This window comes from Vipera berus, assembly GCF_964194415.1.
Source record: "Vipera berus genome assembly, chromosome: W".
NCBI classification, from domain to species: domain Eukaryota; kingdom Metazoa; phylum Chordata; class Lepidosauria; order Squamata; family Viperidae; genus Vipera; species Vipera berus.
Window position 1 is genome coordinate 76,180,879 of NC_138210.1, and position 13,603 is coordinate 76,194,481.

Sequence of the window (13,603 nt, forward strand, 5' to 3'; positions counted from 1 at the left end):
CTGCCCACCTTGGGGGGTCTTCAGGGGTCTTTCGGGGTTACGTGCCGGGTGCACGAGGCTACCCAAACGTTTGCAACGTGTGGCTGATTTGGAGAAGGCCCACACCGATGTTTCTCAACCTTGGCAAGATTAAGAGGGCTCGTGGACTTCAACTCCCAGAGTTCCTCAGCCCAGGGGGATTCTGGGAGTTGAAGTCCATCCCCCTTAAACTTCCTAACGGCCTCTACCCTGTTCAGCCAAGTCAGCCTAGCCAAGGACGAGAGAGACTAGATTCGCCTGGCAAGCAGAGCACTCGAGAGATCCGTGTCCCGAGCAGACAGACGCTCGAGCTTCGCCCCCGGGCAGGCGTAGGAGGCCGACGCCTTCCGCGCAGGCGCCCGCAGGCCACGCCCTGCCCCGGCCGTTACTCAGGCTAACGGTGCGCGGGGGGGGGGCTGGCGAGGCGAGCATGCGCCGCGCGAGGTGGGCGGCGCCCGGCGCATGCGCGGAGGGGCGGCCGGGGCAGCCGGGGGCTCAGGGGCGCCCGGATGGCGGCGGCGGCGGGCGGCGGGGGCTCCGCGTCCGGGCCGGGCTCGAGGAAGCCGGGCTCCCCGCGGGACTCGGAGTCGGAGCAGTGGTCCCGCCGCGTGCGGGAGCTGGTGAGCGCGGAGCCGGCCAGCCGCCTGTGCTTCGAGTGCGGGCAGCGCGGCGTCACCTACGTGGACATCACCATCGGCAGCTTCGTCTGCACCGCCTGCTCGGGGGCGCTGTGAGTCCCCCCTCCCTTCCCCGGCGGCTCCCCCGGCCTGGGGGTCCTGGGTGGGCAGGGGGGCTTTCCGGGGAGGGAAAGGAGGAGTCTTGCCCCCCCGCCCTTGAAGGCCGGGGTGGGGGGAGGAGGGAGGGAGGGAGGGAGGGGCGGCACACCTGGCACCTGCAGGGCGCAAAGGCTGATCTCTCCCCCCCCCGTGAGTCTGCGGGGGGGGACCAGTCCCTCCCTCCCTCCTCGGGTGCTCCCCCTTGCCTGGGTAGGGGGAGGGGAGCCCTGCCCCCCCCTTTGAGCGGCACACCTGGCACCTGCAGGGCACAAACGTTGCCTGCCTGCAGGTATTTTCTGCCAGGAAGAGCAGAGTTTCTCAACCTTGACTGCTTGCAAAGGTGTGGACTACAACTCCCAGAATTCCCCAGGCTGGCTGGGGAAATCTGGGAGTTGCAGTCAACGCTTCTGCAAGCGGACAAGGTTGAGCAACATTGGCCTCTAGGCTGTGTTGCCTCCCCACGTTCAAGGTCAAACCCGCAAGGGATCAGAGGGAGCAGATCCGTATCCGGCCATCACACTGGAGAATTCTGGGAGTTGAAGTCCACCCATCAGACTCGAAGGAAATGCCCGGCTTCCTGCCACTGCTCTCCTTCCCTTTATTCTATTCTCAAACCGTGCGGGTCGCCCTGCGGCCGGCAGCCCCTGGCCCGCTGCCTCTGGACGATGGCAGCTCTTTCAAGTGGGCAATGCAGGGAGCTGCAGATCTGCATTTTGTTCCTCGGTCCCACAGCCTGTTGCCACCTTCACTGGCTGATGTTGCTTCAGATGGGAACGTGAATTCAGATACGAGCTACCAGCGTCTGTGGGGCAAGGACGGGAGATGTCCGGGCACTCCCTTAATTCGGTCTTGGCAGATGGAAACTACAGTGATTGGAGCAGACATAATTTGTGCCCCAAACTTAGCATGCCGTGGGTAGATCTTGCAAAAATATAGATGCTTGCCAAAAAAAGGACAAGCAAGATCTAAAAGACCGTTCACCACAACATCTTTAGCCCGTTTGTGAAAACTAAGGGTTGAGGCAGTGGAAAGTTGTGTTGTTTGCTCACACCACACCAAGTTTATGAAGGGGGAACCTTGACAGCTGGGGAAGATGCCACGGAAAAAGGCATCTTGAACTTGGAAGAAGAAGAGGCGAAGGTGCGTTGAGCATCCAGGAAAGTTTCTCTGTTGAAAATGGGCTGCAACTTGCTCGCCTCTGCCATGCGGCCTGGAGAGAAGCACCTTTGGGGGCCTGTGTCAGAGGGAAATGCGGCCCTAATTTCACCGTGCGTCTCAAAGGGGTAGGGAACGCTCAACCTCCGGAGCTTGGCCGCCTCGGCGTATGGATAGATTCGGAGCAACTGAGACTCTATTTCCTTGTCCAGTCTTGGCAACTCTGAGACTTGTGGACTGCAACTCCCAGAATTCCCCAGCCAGCTGTGGATGTGGCTGATCTGGGGAAACAAAGATTTAGGGGACAGATCTGCCCCCGGTCTGAAGCCGCCTTGATCTGGGTCCCTCCCCGTGTTGCTTCCCCCCTCCGAAGGACGGTCTGAGAGCTTACTTGTTTGGTCCCTTTAATCATTAACTGCCAGGGGCTGAAGAAGAATCAGCAGTTCGGAAGGGTGGAAACTTGGCTGCCACTGAGGCAGGAAGAGCCTCGGGGCAGGAACTGGGGGCTGCTTGGCCCGCTTCTACCCAGACCTGAATCTCGGCTCAGAATGGGGCAAGGGGAGGAGGGTCCTGTCGCCAGCCCCACTCACCCGGCTGGCCCTCTTACAGGCCGAAGATTCGCCCCCAAACCCGGCCCGGCCCTGACTCCTCGGGAGGATCCATCTCCGGTCAGTGCCTGTAAGAGGAGGACCAGGGGGAACATGATAGCAATATTTTCGGGGCTCCCCCTGTCTAAGGAGGTGCTCAGTCATCCAGGTCACGGTTGTCCCAAAGGTGCTTGTTTAAAAGGTGACCGGATTTTGTGTTTCCTTGAAGACTTTTCGCTTCATATCCAGCAAGGCTTCTTAAGTTCAGGACTGAAGTCCAGTTTCCTTTTGAAAAAGCACCAGGGGTCAAGCTGTCCTCCAAAGCAGCAGAAGGCGGGGAGAGAAGCAACGGATGGAAACTGAGCAAGGAGAGGAGCGACCTAGAATTAAGGAGAAACTTCCTGACAGGGAGGACCATTCACCAGTGGAACTGCCTGCCTCTAGAAGTTGTGGCGGCTCCGTCACTGGAGGTTTTTAAGAAGAGACTGGACAGCCACTTGTCTCAAATGGTCTACGGTCTCCTGCTCAAACGGGCTTGGACTAGAACAGGGGTAGGCAACCTTGGCTCTTTTATGACTCGTGGACTTCAACTCCCAGAATTCCTGAGCCAGCTGCTGCCTCAGGAATTCTGGGAGTTGAAGTCCATGAGTCATAAAAGAGCCAAGGTTGCCTACCCCTGAACTAGAAGATCTCCAAGGTCCCTTCCAACTCTGTCATCCTGTTACCTGTGCATTACTGTAACTTGTGAATGCTTTTCTCTCTCTCCCCCCCCCCCACCCCCATGTAGCCGTGGCCTGAATCCCCCTCACCGGGTGAAATCCATCTCCATGACCACCTTCACAGAGGGCGAGGTGCAGTTCCTCCAGTCTCGTGGGAATGAGGTGAGGGGGGGGGGTCGTGGCTGCTTTGCTTCTGGTGATACGGTTGAACAGGCACACTTTGATTCCTGTAACATCCCACCGCATCTGACAAACCGCCCAGAGTTGCCTGCCTACAACCTGAGCAGCATATAAATGTATTGGGTAACGTCCCTCCCACCCCCAAGGTGCAAAGGGATGCAAGCTGGGCGTCTGCCTGTAAAACGCTGCAAGCATGTTTGCATTTTAAAAAGCAGCCCAGCCCTTCCTCCTTGCCACGGGGGGAGCGGCCACGTCCCTTGTGCGGTGGTGCTTCTCAGCTACACCCTTTTATTAAACGGATGGGCTTCCTGATTTGGAGCCCCAGAGGAGCCCCTTTTTCCAAAAGGCAACTGGACTCTTAGGTAGGAAAGTCTGACTGCCTTTTGGGGGGGGGGAAACACCTTTGGGGCAAGCGTGGGCTGGACGACTGACCGTTTCCAGAGACGTCCTGGTTTGTAGCCGTCTCCTCTCGTTCGGACCCCCTCCCCAGGCCTGCCGGAAGATCTGGCTGGGGTCTTTCGATTCGCGGTCGTCCCTGCTGCCAGATTCCCAGGACCCTCAGAAGGTGAAGGAGTTTCTGCAGGAGAAATACGAGAAGAAGCGATGGTGAGCGTGAGAGCGGGGGCCCTGGATGCGGCCTATGGCATCCGGGCAGGTGCTGACCGGTGCAGGCCAGAGCCCCCTGGACGCGGGGCGTGGGGCTGGCTCAGAGCAAAATCGGTCGATTCAGGCGCTCCACGGCAGCGTTCCCCCTGGCTGGCTTCCAGCAGGGCAAACTCTGATAGAGCTGGGCGGTGCCATCCAGGAAATCAAGTCCTGTCCATCCCAGGGGCCAGAGAGCAGGCGGATCGCCAGCCCCTGTTGCTCGCCACTAACCAGCCCGCCTGCAGAAAAGTTAACCAAAGAGATTTTTTTTTTAAAAAAAACAAACATTAGCAGAAAGTCCAATAAGGAACAGCGGGACGTGGCTTGGCCACCCTCGTTGAAAGGACCTGAGATCTGAATTTGTACCGAAATTCCCTAATTGGGAGCCGAGAGGGCACCTCAGAGGTCTTCCACCTGGCAGGAGGGGCTTGACCTTGGTTGGCCCTGCTGAATCCCCTCCCCTTGCCCACCTGGCGGCCTGTTTGCTTTTAGCCGCCCGGAAGAAGCCTCAGGCAGGCCGGCCTCTGAGTCCCCGGCTCCTCCATGCAGCCACTGCGCAGGAGTGGGCATCGCCCTGCAACAGGCAGCTTGGTGGGGCTAAATCCCTGCCCTGCCTCGCCTTCAGGGGCTTGAGGTCATAAATCTGAGGACTTGGGACTTGTTGCTAGGCGACCGTTTCAAGCCGCGGCCTACCTGCGGAGAAGTTGCTGCGACCCGGTTCTGACGTTCCAAGGATTCCCCCCCCCCCCGCAGTACGTGGTGTGTCCCGTGGTCACGTGATTTGCCAAGACACTTCCCAGACCACACCCTAACAAGCCGTGGGATTTCTTAACGACCGTGTCATTCACTTAGTGACAGCTCGGAAAAAAATGATGTTAATGTGTAGAAAAGCCAGGGTTTCTTTTACACCTGGGCAGGAAGACCCAAAGGTGCAAGTGCAGATTAGGCGACACCCGCCCGGCTCGAAAGCAGCGACAGTGAGAGGGGCCTTGGGGTCCTAGTGGACGATCCCTCAGACGTGAGCCAGCTGTGGGCAGCGGCAGCCAAAAGGGCCAATGCAGTCATCCTTGGTTGTGTAAACGGGGGGATAGAAAATCAAGATCACAGAAGGAATTAGCACCGCTTTATGAAGCCTTAGTGAGGCCAAACCCGGAATACCAGCGTCCAGTTTTGGTCACCGCATTACAAAAAAGACGGTTGAGACCTAGGGAAAAGTCCAGAGAAGAGCAACTAAGGATCCGAGGCCTGGACGAAGAACGGCTACGGGACTTGGGTTTGGCCAGTCTAAGGAAAAGGACTGACCCAGTTCACAACTGTTACGGCCTTCATGGGACGGGCTCCTCTGTTAGTCGCATGTCGAGGAGGGCCTGTGTGCAGGAGAAATCTTCTGCCCCCTGGAATAAACTCATCAAGGGGGCAAGGAGGAGGAGGAGGCAGCAGGGCTGGAAAGCCTTCCCCCCTCCCCCGGGGGGGGCTCACCCTGTCCTGTTTCTACTCACAGGTATGTGTCGCCTGACCAAGCCAGAAGCTTAGCCGCTTTGAGTGCCCAGAGTTCCCCTGCGGAAGCCAAGACGGGCGCCAAGACCCCCCAGGTCAGAGCTCCTGGCCAAGGGGGGGGGGCTCCCCTGGGCCCTTCCACAGGCTCCCCTGGGGGCCCAGTTCAGCCAAGGGCTCCTGGCAGCTTGGGGGTAGGGGGGGTCTAGTGAAGCTGACACACGACTTGAAGGCAGGCACTGTGTCCCTCGCATCGGGGGGGGGGCTCTGTCCTTGGCTCACGGCTGGCTTTGTGCAGTCTGGAGGGGAGGGGAGCTACTCGGGGGGGGGGCTTTCTGCTTCCCGATAACTCCTTTTCTTGCAGGTGTCGGAGAAAGCCCCGGCTGCCCAGCCAGCCAAAAAGGCCAGCACAGACCTGCTGGCGGACATAGGGGGGGACCCCTTTGCGGCCCCCCCACCTGGGCCTGCCTTCCCTGCCTTTGGAGGTGAGCCCGTCTGGCTGCAGGGGGTCTCGTAATGTGGGTGGGGTCTCCCCTGTTGAGTGTGGGGGAGCCGTAGGCTGAAGCTATCAGCGAGGAAGACCTGGGTGGTCTCAGAAGGGACCCTGAGCATCAGTCTGGGGCTGGGGGCCGGCAGGGAAGAGGCCGAGGATCGTGCTGAGGGGAATTGGGGAGGGCAGCGCGGACTGGCTGAAAGGGCCTCAGATTCCCTCCCCCGTCCTGATTGCCGGGTTGCTGGAGGAATCCCCCTCCCAAAGGCAACCTCCGTGCTTGGAAAGGGTTGGGGGGGTCCTTGAGGAGAAAGGCTTTCTGTTCCCCCCTCCCCATTTGTGCCCTCAGGCCCAGTAGCAGCTCACCCTGCCTTTCCCAGCTTCGATGCCTTTGGGGGAGCCCTGTCAACTTTTGGGGACCCCTTAGCCTCCAGCCACAGCCCTTTCCAGAGCCAGCCGGTCACTGCAGGTAACCGCAGCCCCCTCCCCCCATTCTCAGGCCTCGGGAGGGGGCTGGACTCCTCTCTGATGCTTCTGGGGGGGGGAGAAGTCTGATTCCGATGGCAGCGATGCTTGCCTTCTTCCGCCACTCCTGGGAGCCTCATTGGGCGAGGGGGGGTCTTGGCTCACTTTGGGTGGGGGGGTCAGAAGAACAGCCATCCCAGCACCCCTTAGGCCGCAGGGGGCGCCCTGTGCGTGCCTGCTGTGAGGGGGAGGGAAGGGGGCGCTCCTGCCAAGCTCCGTGGGGAAGTGTTTCTACTGAAAGTAGAGGCGTCTGGGGGTCCCCTTTGGGGAGCGACTGGCGTCTTTGGGGCTGCCCTGCCAGCGAGGGCCTCCTTGACCGCTGCTGCTCTTCCTCTGCCCTGCAGGTGGCGCCCACGTGGGAGCCTTCCCCGCCTCCCCTGCCAGCCAGCCCGGAGTGGGCATTCCGAGCCTGGGCGGAGCCTTCCGCATGGGAGGGGTCCCGAGCAGGTAGCTCTTCCCCCGCTGGTGCCCAGGCGGTTCCCTCCCTCGGCCCTCCCCCCCCCCACCGGCTGATCCGGGACCCGGCCTGGCGGCTGCCTTCCCCCCCAACTGACCTACTCTTTCCTCCGGCAGTGTCTTCGGCCCCCTTAGCCAGTCCCCCGTTCTGCCCCCCTCCAGCCCCGCTGCGGCCTTCGGGGGTAAGTAGCGCTCCTTGGTTTGGGCGAGGGGCTGCGGGCACCCTCGGGTCCTCCCTCAAGGGCACGCCCCTTCTTCCTGCCTCTCCCGCAGTCCCCACCTGCACCAACCCCTTTGCCAGCCCGGTGGTCTCCCAGCCCACGCTGCCCTCCACCAACCCCTTCCAGACCAACGGCCTCGCCCAAGGTAAGCCTCCTCTGCTCGGGGGGGGGACAGCCCACCGGGACCCCCAGGCGGCCCTGTCAAGAACGGCGCCCCTGGCCAGAGGACCGGCCGAGGGTGGGCCCGGTGCCGCCCAGTCGTGGCGGGACGGATCGGCCGCTGCTTCGAAGCCAGCGCTCTTGTGGCCCCCCCTGAAACGGGCCACGAGCCCCTTCCTCTCTGGCCATCCCTGCTCCGGGCTCGAGTGCGAGTCCACGTGCCCCGGGGCTTTGGAGGATCGGGGGTCGCAGCTGGCCTGGCTTTCAGGCTGAGTTTCAGCGGGTCGAGCCTTTCAAAAGCTGCGGGGAGCCCCCCGGTGGGAGCCCCCTTTGCTCCAGGGCTCAGTTCAGCGCGAGGGGCTTTGTGATCCCCCCCCCTGCAGCTAAGAAACGACTGGGGCTGTGGGGGGACCCACAAGGGCAGCAGCGCCCCGGCCCAGCCCCGGGGGGAAGGGGGCAAGAGCCCCCAAGGAGAAAGCACTTTCTCCAAAGCCCCCAAAGGCAGGCGGGAAAGGTCAAGGAGAGGAGCGACCTGGAATTAAGGAGAAACCTCCCGACGATTAACCAGTGGAACAGCTGGCCGCCAGAAGTTGTGTGTGCTCCAAAACCGGAGGTTTTCAAGAAGAGAGTGTCTGAAGTGAGGAAGGGTCTCCTGCTGGAGCCGGGGGTGGGGGGGTTGGACTAGAAGACCTCCGAGGTCCCTTCACTCTGGACCCTCTCCTGGCAGGCACCTTCCTGGTCGGGTCCCCCAGCGGCTTCTCGGCCTCCCCGCTCTCGGGCACCTTCGCTTCCCCACTGCAGCAGGAGCCGCTGTTCTTCCCCACACAGGCCGTTGTGGGTCAGCAGCACAACGGGGGTAAGACGGAGTCCGGCCTTCCTGGGCAGCAGTGTGTGTGTGTGGGGGGGGAAGGGTTGCCGGCCGCTTCCCTCTCTTGACCGCCCCCTCCTTGGCTTCAGGGACGTCCTTCGGGGGCTTTCCTGCAGCCCGAGACGGACAGAGGCCGCTGGGACTGCCCACCGGCTACTCGACCAACCCTTTTGTGGTAAGGGGGCCTGGCCTGCTCCCCCCCCTCTGAGCAGGGGCTTCTGGGGAGGGGTCCGAGAAGGCAGGGGGAGGGCCTTGCAGCAGCAGCCTGCGTCCCTCACTCTCACTCCGTCTCTCTCTTCCCCCCTTGCAGAACCCAATGGCCGCCTCGCCTTCGCCCCGCTTCGCCCCGGCTAAGCACCCCCCCACCAACCCCTTCTCCTAGCCCCCTCCGGCCCCCAGTGCGGACGGAGACCCTCAGCCAGTGTGTGGGGGGGTCAGTTCTGCCCAGCAGGGCCTCCGTCCCCAGGAATGGGGGGGCGCCTCGGAGGAAGCCAAAGGCCGCCCCTGACGGGTCCCCAGCAGAGGGGTGTGTGGGTCGGGGTGTGGGGGCAGCCGAGGCCAAAGACACCCTGTGATGGGCCTCTTCCCTTCCCCCCCCAGCACAGCCTGGGTCTGCTGCAGCTTTTTCTTCCCTTGGGGCTCCTCTCCCACAAGGGGGGGGTTGTCTCCAGCAGGTCCTGCAGTTTCAGCCGGGGGGGGGGAGTGCAATTGGGCTCATCTATGTGCAGTCTGGTGCCACTTCTCCCCTCTGACCTCTCCCCCCACGCCCAGTGGGCGGCATCTGGCCAGGGGAAATTTGGGGGGGAAAGGCCAGAGACCCCCCCCCTCAGCTGCCTCTCCTCACTCTTGGCTTTTTCTTGCACTAAACCTGGGGGGGGGGCGGAGTGGAGGGGGTCAGTCAGGGATGCTTCAGCTAGCGAGGGGGCTTTGTGGTCCCACCGGCCACAGCCCCGAGGGGACCCTGAAGAGAAGGAAGCAGGGACCGAGACCCCTCCCGGCTTTGCAGCCCTGGGAGCTGCCCCCTCCCACACGCCTCCTTTCCAGAGGGGAGGGGCCGCGGTCGGAGCCTTTTGGGGAGGGGGCTCCCTTCTGCCTGGATGCCCCCCCTCACCTGTCCCGTGGCAGAGCTCCCCCCCCCACTCACAAAATGCTGCCCTCCAAAGTCTTCCATCCCCGACGCCCCCCCCTTTGTCAAATCAGTGCCTGCTGAGTGCCGTCCACAAGTGAGATTTGTGCTTTCGGAAGGGGCCCCCTCCCCTCCCCAGTCAGGCTTTTTGGGGGGATTTTGGAAAATCCGACTGGGCCGAATTTAACCTCCCCCCCACCCGGCCCCTGGAAGCCAAAGACGCTTGCTTATTTATGCTTAGCCTCCCCCCCCCCAGCCATGCCAGGGTGGGGGAGGGGGGAGGGGGTGTCAGGGTGGGTGGCTCCTTTGCACGTTGTTCCTTCTTTGCAGCATCTCATTCCAGGGCTCCCCGGGGGGGGGGGAACGGTCTGCTCACTGTCCTCGTTCTTTTGTAGCACCCCCCCCAGTCCTCCCCCCCCCCGCTCCCCCAAAGAAGAGTGGAGTTTATATTTTGGAGAAAAATATGGACCTACGTTTTTAAGGCTTATATCTATATGCTCACCAAATCTATAGAGAGAGAGAACACGAGCGTGTTGCACTCAAAATGTCTATAGTTATCTATACGAGAAAAAAAAAGTATTTAACGAGCGTGCTGGTGCAGAGCCGTTGCCTTTTTGTGACTACAAAAGCCGCCGCGTTGCTTGCTGAGGTTTCCCATGGGGGGGGTCAAAGGAAAACACATGGAAACACACACGCACACGAGATGTGGTGGGGAGGTGCCCAGGAGATGCCTTTTCAGCCCACCTTCTATGGGGGGAGCAACCTGATAGACGGGCTCAACCAACCCCACCCCACCCCAAAGCCGGTCAGCTGTGCCGAGGTGGCCTCGAGCTGATCGCAGCCTGGGTTGGGCCCGGCTGCGCTCCCACGGAAAAACCCCTATGACGCTGAAGTTGGTATCCTAAGTGGGACCCCACCGAGCTGGATCTGGACCGGGGGAGTCCAGGAGGACTTTGAAGGGCTTGTGGACTTCAACTCCCAGAATTCCCCAGCCAGAATTCTGGACTTTGAAGTCCACAAAAGTTGCCGAGGTTGGACGTGGCTGGGGAATTCTGGGAGCTGATGCCCACAAGCCTTAATGTTGCCAAGGTAACGGACGGACACAGACACACACCACCCACCTACCCACCCTCGGGTCTACATGATGTCCTGCGTAGAGCGGAACCCAGGAGCAGCCACAGCCTGCGGTGATGCTTGCATGGAACAAGACACTGAAGGCTTCCTGCTCCCTCCAACAGGCTCATCGGGGTCCTTCCAAGGAGCTGGGTGGTGCTGCTGGGGTGGGGGGGGTGGCTATTGTTTCTGGGACTGATGGGGAAGATTCAGCCTGTGCAGGTTGGGAGGGGTCCTAGAGGCTAAGCCAATGGGGGTGGTGGTCCTGGCCTGCCTTCAGCAGTGGCCCCAGGGCACCTCTGCTGGAAGGCTGGTGTAGGGGCGGCGTGGCTCCACTCCACCCACAGAGACCTCTGACGCAGAGCCACGTGGAAGAGGCTGTATTTGGGGCAGGCTGGCCTTCTCTTTCTGCTTTGCCCACCCCAGAGCCAGGACGGGGGTGGGGGCACGTTCTTCAGATGATCGCGCTGAGCAGGTTGGTGTTGGACAGAGTCAGCCCAAGCAGGATGCCGGAGAGGTGACCGGTGAAGGAGCTCCTGCGTTGGGGACAGAAATGCAAGGACACGTTTGCGGCTTTGATCTTGGACCACGGTGCCCGTCTCCCACCCACCGTGGCAGCCTGGAGGTGGGCTCCTCCTGGCTGTCTTCCCAAAGTGCCAACAACTCCCAAGTTTGGGGAAGGGGTGACACAGTCAAGGCTTCCAAGCCACATCTCTTGAGGTTCCTCAAGCGGCTTAAGATGGCCACAAGTGCTGCTCTTCACTCAGAGCTCAGTGAAGCTGGCCAGAGCCAGGCCCAGGGTTGGCCCACTTGCCCCTAAGTCCAAGTTCAGTTTTTTCATTTAGCCAAATGTTTAATTAAACCCACAAGATCAGGTGCCATAAAGATGGCCAGAAAGCCATCCAGGCCCAGATGCATCGGGGAATCTGCAATGACGTTCCGTGGCCCCCTGTGGTTGCCCCTGAGTGGGGTGGGAGCAGAGGCCTCCAGGTCCCTCCCGTGGGACCACCCCCCCTCTCCTTGGAGGCCTCTGGCCTAGTGGGGCCCTGGGCGGACAGGAAAGAGCCTTGGTGGAGCAGTGGGCTAATGCCTCCTTAAGTAACACCAGCTGCCTGCAATCAGTGCAGGTTCGCATCCCACCAGGCTCAAGGTTGACTCAGCCTTCCATCCTTCCGAGGTAGGTAAAATGAGGACCCAGATTGTTGGGGGCAATAAGCTGACTTTGTAATAATGCCGCTTGGGGTGTGTGTGAAAGCCCTAACAAGCAGGCATATACATAGAATGAAGGCTACTGCTAAGCTTGTAAGCCGCCCTGAGTCTTCGGAGAAGGGCGGGATATAAATGGAATTAAAATAAAATAAATAAATAAAAATAAAGGCCGCTTCTTGCGTCCTGGGGAGTTCATTCCCATGAGACACGGTGGTGGCCACCGGCTGGGCTAGCTTTAAGGAGGGGGTCGTGGAGGAGAGGCCTCCAAGCCCTCCAAACCCTGGGAGGGAGCAGTCCAGAAGCCCCAGGCCGGTTTCCGTGGCCTGCCTAAGGGTGTGGGGGAGTTCCGGTCCTTACCTGGGGTAGAAGAGGGCCAGGCCCAGGCACTCCAGAACGCAGAGCCACCTGGTCGTCAGGGTGATGCCTGCAGCCATGGTTGCCACGGGAAAGGCCTCCACCTGCCCGTCCATTGCTTCCAGGGCAAAGAGGACCCCTGTGGTGCACCAGGACAGGAGGGGCCCCTGTGAGGCAGGAGGGAAGGGGGGGTCTCAACGCCCACCCACCCCTTCTGGCACCCACAGCCGGCTCAGGGGCCTCTCCTCACTGGCCAGCCCCCCCTCCGTGCCCTCCCGCTCGCTCCTGGGCTTCCGAGCCCACCGGGGAGGCGGCACCTGAGAAGCCCACCGCGCAGTGCTCCCGGTACCAGGACTGCCCCGTCACTCGCGCCAGCAGAGAGTTCAGCCCGAGGTGGAGCAGCCCCCCCAGCAGGGCCAGTGCCAGCAGCAGAGCCCCCGTCCGGAGGGTGCCGACCTCCTGCTCCAAGGCCCAGCCCAGCCAGAGGAGGGTGGCCATGTTGAGGAGCAGGTGGAAGAGGCCCAGGTGGTGGAAGGGGGCCCAGAGCAGCCGGCCCCACTGGCCCTGGCCCCACACGGACTGCACGCTCAGGCAGGCCCTGCCGGGGGGATGGACGGGACGGCAGAAGAAGGCCACATTGGTGGCCACGAGGGCCAGGGTGGCCCAGGGCACCATGGGGCAGCTTCTCCCCCCCCCCCCGGCTGGGCAGCCTGGCAAGGGAGAGAGCAAAGCCTCTGTGACCTCAGGGCTGATGCGACCCCCTTCTTTCCCCCGGAGACCCTGCCTCAGGGCTGGGGCCCTCTGAGGTGCCTCCCGGGGGCCAGGCACCCCCACCTCTTGAGACACTGCCAGGAAGGGGGTCAATGGGGCAGCAGCTTTTGTGGCCCTGCCAGTTAACAGCTGGTGGGCCTCTGAGAAAGGTCCCTGTTGGGGTCCAGCGGGGGTGAGGGGAGGCTCAGTCTGCCTGCCCAGAGCCTCCCCCCCCCAGCCATGTTCACCTGTCCCATCAGCCTCGGGAGCCACTGAGTGGTCAGTCCAGGCCAGCCGTTCCTAGGAGTGGCCTCTTGCCAAAAGGCAGAGGCATCACCGGGTGCCAGCCGCCTGCGGACCACCTTCTCAAGCAGATTCTTCCCTCCCCCCCTTCCCCACAGGGGGGTACAAGGAGGGAGATCCAGCTGCCCCTGGGTGAGCGTCATTGACGGTGGATCCAACAGCCAGAGCTTGCAGTCAGCCTAGCGAAGCTGGACCCCTTAATGTAGGTTTCTGCCCTGGTCCTGCCCCACTGACCTCCCCCCCCAGCAAGAGAGAGAGAGAGAGAGAGAGATGCATCCAGTGTATCCATAAAGCAGAGCTTTCCTCTCTCTCTGTGTGTGTGTGTGTGTTTCTGTCTTTTTCTTCCTCTCTCTCCTCTTTCCTCTGTCTTTCTCTGCGTCACTTCCGCTTTTTCTCTTTTTCCCCCCTTTTCTTTCCTCTCTCTCTCTCTCTCTCTCTCTCTCTCCCTCTCTCCC

General features: G+C 61.5%; 1 protein-coding gene and 1 long non-coding RNA gene across 4 annotated transcripts in view; one reads left to right on the forward strand and one right to left on the reverse strand.

The window, feature by feature from the left end:
- Positions 1-499: 499 nt before the first annotated feature.
- LOC308676644 (arf-GAP domain and FG repeat-containing protein 2-like) lies at positions 500-8,737 on the forward strand. Of its 3 annotated transcripts, XM_081342625.1 has the most exons (12): positions 500-748; positions 3,324-3,417; positions 3,926-4,041; positions 5,582-5,672; positions 5,939-6,059; positions 6,414-6,533; positions 6,934-7,036; positions 7,163-7,227; positions 7,319-7,411; positions 8,153-8,281; positions 8,383-8,468; positions 8,604-8,737. In XM_081342625.1, the coding sequence occupies exons 1-12, from the start codon at positions 528-530 to the stop codon at positions 8,673-8,675; spliced, it is 1,311 nt and encodes a 436-aa protein (XP_081198751.1). In that variant the 5' UTR covers positions 500-527; the 3' UTR covers positions 8,676-8,737. The 3 variants fall into 3 exon arrangements, with proteins under 3 accessions (XP_081198751.1, XP_081198752.1, XP_081198753.1); XM_081342626.1 differs by lacking the exon at positions 7,319-7,411; XM_081342627.1 differs by lacking the exon at positions 6,414-6,533.
- LOC308676655 overlaps positions 8,603-13,603 on the reverse strand; it is a 12,760-nt gene continuing 7,759 nt past the window's right edge. Inside the window, exons 2-3 of the long non-coding RNA XR_014028340.1 lie at positions 12,099-12,234; positions 8,603-11,068 (exon numbers count right to left, since the gene is read on the reverse strand). This is a non-coding gene — a long non-coding RNA (uncharacterized lncRNA). The remainder of the gene's footprint in view (positions 11,069-12,098; positions 12,235-13,603) is intronic.

Excerpts from the sequence above, each read along its gene's own strand:
- LOC308676644 (XM_081342625.1), top strand. The coding sequence starts at position 528 with ATGGCGGCGGCGGCGGGCGGCGGGGGCTCCGCGTCCGGGCCGGGCTCG. Across the intron at positions 749-3,323 it reads ACCGCCTGCTCGGGGGCGCT|CCGTGGCCTGAATCCCCCTC; the intron begins GTGAGTCCCCCC and ends ACCCCCATGTAG. Across the intron at positions 7,037-7,162 it reads ATGGGAGGGGTCCCGAGCAG|TGTCTTCGGCCCCCTTAGCC; the intron begins GTAGCTCTTCCC and ends TTCCTCCGGCAG.